This window comes from Mus pahari, chromosome 9 (assembly GCF_900095145.1).
Source record: "Mus pahari chromosome 9, PAHARI_EIJ_v1.1, whole genome shotgun sequence".
Classification (NCBI taxonomy): Eukaryota; Metazoa; Chordata; class Mammalia; order Rodentia; family Muridae; genus Mus; species Mus pahari.
Genome location: NC_034598.1, coordinates 59,445,410 through 59,455,368, shown reverse-complemented (window position 1 = coordinate 59,455,368; position 9,959 = coordinate 59,445,410). Strand labels below are relative to the sequence as shown.

At 43.1% G+C, this 9,959-nt stretch overlaps 1 protein-coding gene across 1 annotated transcript in view; it reads right to left on the bottom strand.

Annotated features, from left to right (window-relative positions):
• Cct2 (chaperonin containing TCP1 subunit 2) overlaps positions 1–8,417 on the bottom strand; it is a 13,127-nt gene extending 4,710 nt beyond the window's left edge. The window contains exons 1-11 of the mRNA XM_021204303.2: positions 8,269–8,417; positions 7,533–7,607; positions 7,374–7,439; positions 6,635–6,746; positions 6,114–6,190; positions 5,909–6,021; positions 5,222–5,424; positions 2,534–2,634; positions 2,205–2,332; positions 1,549–1,652; positions 423–542 (exon numbers count right to left, since the gene is read on the bottom strand). Coding sequence (XP_021059962.1) covers positions 423–542; positions 1,549–1,652; positions 2,205–2,332; positions 2,534–2,634; positions 5,222–5,424; positions 5,909–6,021; positions 6,114–6,190; positions 6,635–6,746; positions 7,374–7,439; positions 7,533–7,607; positions 8,269–8,271 — 1,102 coding nt within the window. The 5' untranslated portion in view covers positions 8,272–8,417. The remainder of the gene's footprint in view (positions 1–422; positions 543–1,548; positions 1,653–2,204; positions 2,333–2,533; positions 2,635–5,221; positions 5,425–5,908; positions 6,022–6,113; positions 6,191–6,634; positions 6,747–7,373; positions 7,440–7,532; positions 7,608–8,268) is intronic.
• Positions 8,418–9,959: the final 1,542 nt, after the last annotated feature.

Here is a 9,959-nt window from a genome sequence, read left to right as displayed (position 1 = left end):
ACACATATATCCAGTCCACTTAATAATCCTTAGTCACGTGTGTATGTGCGTGGGTGCATGTACATGGAAGTCCGAGGTGAGAGTTGGCTCTCTCCTTCTACCATGAGGGTCCCAGAAAGGGAACTAAGGGCTTCAGGTTTCAAGCACTTCCACCCAGATTTATCTTGGCAGCCTATAGGATATATATTTTAGCGATTTATTTACTTTATGTAGTATGAGCACACTGTCACTGTCTCAGACACACCAGAAGAGGGCATCATATTCCATTACAGATGGTTGTGAGCCACCTTGTGGTTGCTGGGATTTGAACTCAGGACCTCTGGAAGAGCTTAACTGCCACCTCTCCAGCACTACAACTTTTTTCCCACTTCCAGAGGTCAGCAAGGACTTAGGTCCTTAAGCCAAGATTTACAGTCACTCACCAAGGGCAACCCCAGAAAAGTGAATGAGTTTATCTTCCCCAATCATAACTTCTTCAATAAGTTTGCAACTTCCAAGCTTCACGAGTTCTGGGTGGTCAAAGGTAGAGGCAATCTCACCGCCTGTGAACACAAACATGAACACATCTGTGAGTTTGAGGCTGTTACTGAATTGCTTCACTCATTTAAACATTTTTACCATTTGGGAAATTAGAAACTTAGAAAAGTTATGTTTAAATTCAAGCACAAGGTACATACTTGACCCATTCTGAAGGGCACAAAGTCTTCATTAAAGGTCACTGTAACCTTACCTCACATGAGGCACAAGGAACTAAGTATTCAGCAAAACAAAGTTTTAAGTTAAGATTTAATACTCGAAACTCCTCTTAAGCTCAAATTTGCTTATGCCCAGAATGTAAAGTCTTAATTTTTGTGAGAAAGAATGAATTGTCTTGAAATACCATAGAAACAACCCTATAGTTATGGTAAACCATGTGTGGTGTGTGCGCGCACGCACGTGCATGTGTAAAATCTGGTATACACTTTAAGCATTCCTAAACTGAAACCCCAAATGTGCAGCTGTAAGAATGAAAATGGCCCAGGTGGAAAGGACAGTAAAAGTGCAAGTCAACCAAAAGCACTGCATGAACGATCTCTGTGTAAGGTGTACACATCTAACAGGAATGTATTTCATATTTAGACTTGGGTCCTACCCTATGTCATTTTATCATACACGGCCAAACACTTCACTCCACACCCCCAAATCCAAAATCTGAGAACCTCGAGCACTGAGCATTTTAAATGAGAGAGAATTGCCTGTAATAGTTATGGAGGGAGCAGCAAGCTAGTTCAGCAGGTACGGGCACTTGCAGAGAGTCTAGGAACCTGAGCTGAGACCCAAGACCCACACAGGAAGAGGAGAACATCGATGCTACCATCTCCACTGGCGAAGCAGGGCACACATGCACACGCACAATCAATGAATCTAATTCTTCAAACAATGTAAGGAAATTAAAGGCCTAACTCAAAGTACATACTCTTAGCTCTTTAAGGGGTTTCTTCATATTCTCAATGCATTGCACTGTAACATACTGGAAACTACACTTCTTAAGGTATCCATTTTCCATACCTGTGACAAGAGCTAGGCGCTCCACACCTGCAAAGTCTGCATGCTCAATAGCCATGACACCAGCAGCACCGAAGAGTTGTTCAGGGTAATTATAAATTAACTGTCTGCAAATAAAATATACATTATGTTCAAAATGGCTACTTCTCAAGCTGAATTACAACAGAACACAAAACCTGCCAGCACTTTTACTTCACCAGAAATAAAACAACCAGCTTCATAATCTATGCGTAATCCTTGGGTCTCAAACAATAGAGAACGCACTCCCGCACGTTGTCCTGATGCCATAATTGAATCCCCAGTATGCTCTACCTGTCTGGTGTCACCTCCATTAGATCAGTGTTACCTCACTGTTAGTTTTCAACACTCATGGGGCTTTACATTAAAGCACAATACTCAACTATTTTAGCCTTACTCCATCCACAGCAGCACTGTGTGTGAAGCTGAGTACAGTGAAAATAAATTATTGAGAACAGGGACTGAGGGACCTTAGAACACACGAGACTTGCCCGGAAGCTAACAGTTCACTGAGTGGCGAATTGGATGAACCGCCACAATCTGTAATCTTAAGTAAAACGATGTGCAGCAGTTTCTAACAGTAAGTAACTTGATAGGAAATACAATTTTTATGAGAAAAAATAACTTTAGATTACACAGACCTGTTAATAAAGCAATTTATTCCATGCTTAAGAATACGTTCAACTTTCTCCTTCATCTTCTCCTTTTCTGCATGTTCTATCTCTGCAACCTTTGCTGTGGAATCAACTCTTACCCGAGAGCCAAATATCTAAGATTGAAGACATAAAGGCAGCGTAAGGTTCACTCTTAAAAACAAAGCTCCATCAAACACACTGTACTTCAGCGTTTCTATGAACATATACTTCAAAGTATATATAGGTGTTTTATCTGTACATGGATTCAAGCTGCTTGGTTTAACTGACTCCTAAGAGCAACCAGCAACAGCCTTTCAAGAAATGTAGTCAAATACCTTTATTTTGTCTGTATCCATCCCAGTATTTGCAATAAGAATTTTAGCATTTTCAATTCTCTTTGGTTGATTTACTCCAATTTTTTTATCCAAAAGAAAACCTACAACAAACATAAAGATGTTAATAAATTTAAGGATGCATTAGTAAACCTGCACAGCTATCTGTTAACAGATTAGTAATTCAAATAACACATTTTAAAGTTCAACATACCATGTTCCCAGGATCTAAAAAGTATTTCATTATAGCAGTGTCACAAACATCAACCCAGTATTTAAAATACATTTGGAAAAAAACAGAACATAACGGAGTTGGAGATTCAGCTTAGTGGTTTAGAGCACCTGCTGGCTCTTGCAGAGGACCTGGGTTCATTTCCCAGTACCCACGTGTTGGCTGACAACCCTCAGTAACTCCACTTCTAGGGGATCCTGTGCTCCACAGGCACCAGACATACACATGGCAAAGGACCCAAAAAATTTAATAAAGCAAACAACTATAAAAGAGAATACACAGAGGTAATCCTACAGCATTAGCACAGAAACAAACCACATCACCCTGAAACTTTTGTTACACACACACACACACACACACACACACACACACACACAGACACACAGCAGAACAGTCTACAGCTTACAATGTAAAACCATTTAAGTTCATTTTTACTAGCTTAAAACCAACAAAACTAGCAGTGAGAACTAGAACGCAGAGATGGGTCACCTGTTCTACACAGCAAGTTTCAGGACAGCCAGGGCAACATAACAGAGACCCAGCCTCACTAAAATAAACAAGACAGCTAGGAGAATGGAACCACCTCGGACAACACAAAAACAACACAGCTATATAAACCTGTTCCCAATCCTGCTCTTGCCTTTAGGCTATGGCTGGTATCAACCAGATCCTCACATGTAAATCATGCACAACTAAAGGGAGAGATGCTCATTTCCAGCCGTGTTGATCTGGTGCCATCTCATGACCTGGTACTGACATCTGCATAGGCTTCTTTAAGACACATAACAAACGTTTGGCTTATTAACCCTACCTTGGGCTTCCTGCTCTATTCAGCTTGCCATCACTTAGCAGATGATTAGAACAACTACAAGATCGAGGCTCCATTACAATTCCTGGCATAGAGCACACACAGAGGAACGGGGAGCAGTTATGAGCCTGTTACAAGGCTTCCCCTACTTGGCAGACCACTAGAAACACTAGAAAACTCTTGCAGATCAATGGAACCAAAATATTTTCACAACTCCATAGATGACAGAAGACACATAAAAGCCAGGATTCCAAATCACTGTAGAAACAAGCTTACACAGCACAACTTGATTCTTTTAAAAACCCTTTAAGATGGGCTGGAGAGATGGCTCAGCAGTTAAGGGAACTGACTGCTCTTGTAGAGGTCCTGAGTTCAAATCCCAGCAACCACATGGTGGCTCACAACCATCAGTAATAATGGAATCTGATGCCCTCTTCTGGTGTGTCTGAAGACAGCTAAAGTGTATTCATAAGCATAAAATAGTAAATCTTTAAAACCCTTTAAGAAAATGTCTCCATGGTCCATAGCTCATCTCAAAGTAAATACAATGTGAAGAAACTGGAAAAAAACCTATGCCCTACAATTACACTAAGAAAATAGCATCTCCCAACTTAGTTTTCAAAAACTACATCCCTATACATTGATCACATCCATTTGTCAATTAAAATAACTTTGGAAATATTTTTTTCTGAAAACAAAAAAATGCTGGAGAGACGGCTTAGATGTTAAAAGAGTGCTTACTACTGTAGAGACCTGAGTCTGGCTCCAAGTACCTTCACTGGGGGCTCACACCAGCCTCTAACTCCACCCGAGTGGAGATGCTACCTCTGGCCACTGACATGCACATACCCATACGCAGACACAAACATGCACATGATTAAAGATAACAACCTTGGACATACAAAAAAATTTTTCCTGGGGCTAACAATGTAGCTCAGTTAAAAGATAATTACTTAGCATTCACAAAGTCCGAGATGGATCCCCCAGTACTACATAATCAGAGTCTGGGAGACAGCAGCAGAAGGGACAGAAGACTAAGGTCATCCTTGGCTATGCACGCGTGCACGCACGCACTCACTCACTAGCTATACAAGACTACCTTTAAAAACAACAGTGCCTAAAGAGATGGCTCATCAGTTGCAACTCTTGCTGAAGACCTAGTTTGGTTCCCAACACCCAAATGGTGGCTCACAGCCATCTTTATTACAGTTCCAGGGGTTCTGGTAGCTTCTTCTGACCTCCATGGGCACCAGTTATGCATGTGGTGCACATATGTGGTCAAAACACTTAAGAGAACAAGTCTAAAATTTTACACAAATGCCAATAAAATATCTATCAGACAAAAATTCCTCTATCCACAACAACCTGCTAATTTGACTTAGAAGACTCTGCTGGGAACACATATAATCCTAAATAAGCATTTGGGTACAGCTTTTGGTAAAGCTGTAATTTCTCTGTTATTAGCAGATTTCCTGTGTGAAATCTAGAAGGTAAACAATGCTCAAGTGGTGTTGAAGACGAAGCATACAGACTGCCAACACGACAAATTGTTACAATGGCCCAAGCAGCCGAGTGGTCCTTAAAGACAAGCTCTCTGGCTCTGTAGTGTCGGGGCGGAGATCAATGGGTACGTCCCGGCACACACACATACCTTCATCTAGATAGGAGTCGGCCAGACTCCCACCTAGTTTCTTGATGACATGGATTGCCTCCAGATTACCAGAGCCTTTCAGTCTGAGAACAGCTTCCACGGCTAGTTTAGTAAAGTGGTCCTTGTGGTGGGTGAGGAGTTTTGAGGACAATGTCGTTCCTGCAATATTCATTAAATCCTGCCAGAATCTGACTTCATCAGAACTAATAAAACCAAACAGAAGACATGCTTGTTATTAAAATTATCCATTGGGCATCCTTGACTTCTCAAAGATTTACCTATATACTTGACCCTACTCAGGCCTTTAAGGTCATCAGAATCAAGAAACAAGTGAATAAGGAGATCCTGTCTTTCCCGTCAAACTGCCAAACTCGGTGAGCCCTAAGCACGCAGGCCCACTCAATGTTGTCACTCAGCACAAATGGAAACCATTTCTGGTGATTTGGTAATGTAGAAGCAAATGAAATATGTGTATTACTTTAGACTCAGCAATTCCACATCTAGAAATATCTCTTTGAGTAACAGATTTCCTACATCATAAAGCTACAACTTTCCCAGAATAAAGGTTCTTAGGAGGGCGTCCTGTGTTTTAGCTGTGAGGGACGGCAAAGTGTAGCGAGGTAACGGTCATGCAGGTTTCTCAGGGTCCTCTACATTAGACTTTCCCACAGACTGCGGTGCACCAACCCATGATCCACAGCGGAGCTCAGAAGGGCCTCTCTTGCTGCCTTTGTGGCTTCTCTCCAACCTGCGATGATGGTCTGTGGATGTATCTTTTTTGCAATTAAAGATTCTGCTTCCTGCCAATAAACAGGTACACAAAAGTAAAAGGATTCCACTACTGCTTAAACCACAGTCCCCATACTAAGGTGGAAATGTCAGGCTCTCTTACCCGGAGCAGCTCTGCAGCTAAGACAGTAACAGAGGTAGTGCCGTCACCAACTTCATCATCTTGAACCCTTGACATATCTAGGAAAAAAGCGAAATTATTTCTCCACATTACTAAATTCTTTTAAAATGTCCACAAGCCTAAACTCCATTAGTAGTACGTACCTGACAAAATTTTGGAAGACCTTAAAGCATTAAATACTTTAGCTTGAATGTGCTTCACAAGTTCGTGTAAATTAATCCCTAATCTTTTTCTGTCTCACCAAGTTAGACCTCTTGTCACATTATGACAGCAAAAAAGACCTCACCAGGAAAGGGCCCACTAGGACTTGGCAGTTCAGCCAGACTGACTTGTACCATTTAAAAATTGTGGTTGCAGCAGCCCACGTGGATTATGGATAACAATGATACTTCTGACACTCATCTTACTAGTGATAAATGCCAATGGCCATCATTTAAGTAGCTGACACAGCCTATCAGGGAATAAATTATTGGAAAATACTAATAAGCAAATATCAGACTCACCAACTAGAACCTTTGCTGCGGGGTTGTCCACACCGATGTTCTTGAGAATGGTAGCACCGTCGTTAGTCACCATCAGAGCGGCGTCTCGTCCACTGCTTAGGAGAATTTTGTCCTGAAAGGAAATATATTTCTGTCAAACTAAGGTCTAAGTACTTCTTCAAGAATATGTGCAGACAGCAAACATGCAGACAGCAAAACCTCTGCATAGTTAGTTGGCTACCAAATGTTTTCCATGCATGTATCCTACAACCAAACCTCAGTGTGCAAAAAGCTTACAAGTACAGGCAATACAAACTAGCTCTGCTACACTGTCACAAGACAGCGATGGAAACCAATGTCCCAGAACACTATACGACAGTTAAACAGCACACTAAAAACAGATACACAAAAACAAAAATTGGTATGTTACTTAAAAAAATGTGTTGTGAAAATATGTAACATGATAAATTTATCTATAAGTGAACAGAAAAATACCAGCAAGTTTTGTAAATGGTAACACTTGCTGACACTGGAGAGGGATGGGAGATTGGGGATGGTAACACAGGAGAACAGTTTATAATTTGTAAGGTTTAGATTAAAAAACATAAAAAGAACACTGTTACTCTCTACATTTACACCAAAGGCTTTAAACCATTAGTAAAACTTATAATTTTGGCCAGCCACTATGTCACAAGACCGCAGGAAAACAAAAACTGTAAACAAACAAAAGAAACTTCTAAAAATTCCCCATTTTTCTTACCATGCCCTTCGGCCCCAAAGTGCTCTTCACCAAGTCTCCAATGGCGATGGCACCGATAAACGACGACTTAAATTAGAAGAGAAAAATCAGAAAAGGCGGTCAGAATTTACCCTCACAAAGCGTTGGATTTTATCATTTAAAAGCAACAGACGGGCTTACCAGGCGAGCTGTCTCGGCCCTCTCTTCATCAGCTCCAGCCTTGAAGATATTAACCGGTGCGAGGGAAAGGGAGGCCTACGAGAGGAAACCAACACACGCCGTCTGAATGCCAGTACTCGTCAACACACATCCAGGGCCTCTCACTAGATCGGCAAGTAGATTATCTAAAGGAAAACTGGTTTCCCGTCTAACTTCAGGAATCCGTCCTGGGAGTGGGGTATTTATTTAAATGGGGAGAGGGACGTTCACGTGGGCGCCAGGAGTAAATCATCACACCGACCCACTGGTCTGAATGGCAAAGCTGAAGGCAACATGAGGCCGGGCGAGCACGGACCACCACCCTAGCTCCCTAGCGACCCTCCATCTTCCGCAGGCCTGCACCGCCACTCGCCCTTCAAGCTCCGCCCCGAAGAGGGCGGGGCCAGCAAGGGTCCTGCTAGAAACTTCTTCGCTTGGGGTGAGGACCGCGGGTCGCCGGGGTCCCCTGGCCGAGAAGCAGCCCTGATCTTACAAAGAGATGCTGGCTTAGTGCGCGCTCTCCCTTCCCGCCCCCGCGCGGACAGCTCGGTCACCCGGCCCCACGCAGGCTCCAGGCCCGGCCCGCGCCATGTGCGGAGGGGCCGGGAGGCGGCCGCACCGAGCCTGCGACTCCGGTTAGACCAGGGGAGCAGGGGGGCGGCGGGACACAACGGAGCCTGGCAGGGAGCCTAAGTCCTGGGCCGAAAGCTAGGCTCACCATTTTTGCGACGGAGTCCGCGTAGAGGATCACCCCTCACCAGCCGCGCCGGGAAGCCAGCCGCGGGGGAAAAAAAGAGGAAGGCGGAAGTGACGACACGCTCCGCCGCAGGGGGCGGGGCCGACCGCGCGGGTTTCCGCCTCCTGCGTGGCGGGCTGGGCCGGAAGCGTAGCGGCTGGCTGGAGAAGGGGCGGGGCCTCGGCTCGTGTTCCTGCCAGCGGCGGAAATCATTGAGGTGTGGGCGGGGTTAGGGGCGGGGCCAGGGGCGGGCTGCTTTAGAATCCAACTGGAGAACAAAGAGACAATGTACCGCGCCGGTTGCCGCGGAAACCAAGTTCCTGCTGACATGTATTTTTAAAATTTAATCTTTTAAAATTTGTTTTAAGGTCCGATGTACATTTTCAAGTGTTGCACACTAATCATTTCCATTATTTACCCGCCCTGGAGGCAACCATAACAATTTTCGTGCTTATTTTTTCCTTTGGGAAGGTTATTTGTCAATAGACTACTAAATGATTTTTAGCACTGTTATTATAAAGGAGTCTTTCTCGGCTTCATTTGTTTTCTCTGGGAGGCGGGGAGAGGGAGTGGCGGGGGGTGGACCCTAATGTAACTATTACATGACTTCAAAGCCTAAATATATCAACTTATGACAGTGGTTGCTCTGGGGTGCAGAGTTCAATTCCCGGCAACTCCATGGAGACTCACAACCATCTAATGCCCTCTTCTGGCATCCAGGTGTACATGCAGATAGAGCATTCATATATATATATATATATATATATATATGAATTACATAAACAAATCTTTTTTTTTTGAAATATTTCTCTTAGAGAGATGGCTCAGTGGCTAAGAGCACTGACTACTCTTCCAGAGGTACTGAGTTCAATTCCCAGCAACCACATGGTGGCTCACAACCATCTGTAATGGGATCCCATGCCCTTTTCTGGTGTGTCTGAAGACAGCTACAGTGTACTCATACACAAATAATTCTTTAGAAAATATTAATTTTTTCTCTTTACTCTTGACACAAGCTTTTAAGCAAAGCTCTCGTGCTTAAAAAAAGAAAGTTATTTTTTCTTTTATCCACTGGTAACATTTATCTCTTTGATCATTTAGTAAGTACCTATATTTCTGATACTTGCCAACACTCAGTCATTTTCAATTTTTAGTTATTTTTACCCTTAGATATAGTAAGCTAATTTATATTGGGTTGGTGAACTATGGAGAGTCAAATCTAGTTATCAACTGCTTATAAAGTCTTAAGCACTTAAAACTAATTATGTGTGCATGTGTATGTGTAGACATGTAAAAGCCAGAGGACAACTTGGAGAAACCAGTTTTGTCCTGCCATCACAGCTCCCGAGGACTGAACTCAGGCTGTCAAGCTCAAAAGCAACCGCCTTTACCCACGGAGCCTGTTTTTTAACTTTTATTTCTCTGTGAAATTCACACGTGCATGTGGGTGATGGAGGAGGTCAATAGAGGGCATCAGATCCTCTGGAGCCGGAGGGGTAAGCAATCCAACCCTGTTGCTGGGAATTTAACTCAGTTTCTTTGCAAGAGCAGCAAAGGCTCTTAACCACCGAACTATCCTCTCAGTGCCCCATCAAACGTTTCTACAGTGTATGGATCCACAGAGCCTACAACAGTCATTATTTTTTTTTGGTTTTTTTTTTTTTTTTTTGNNA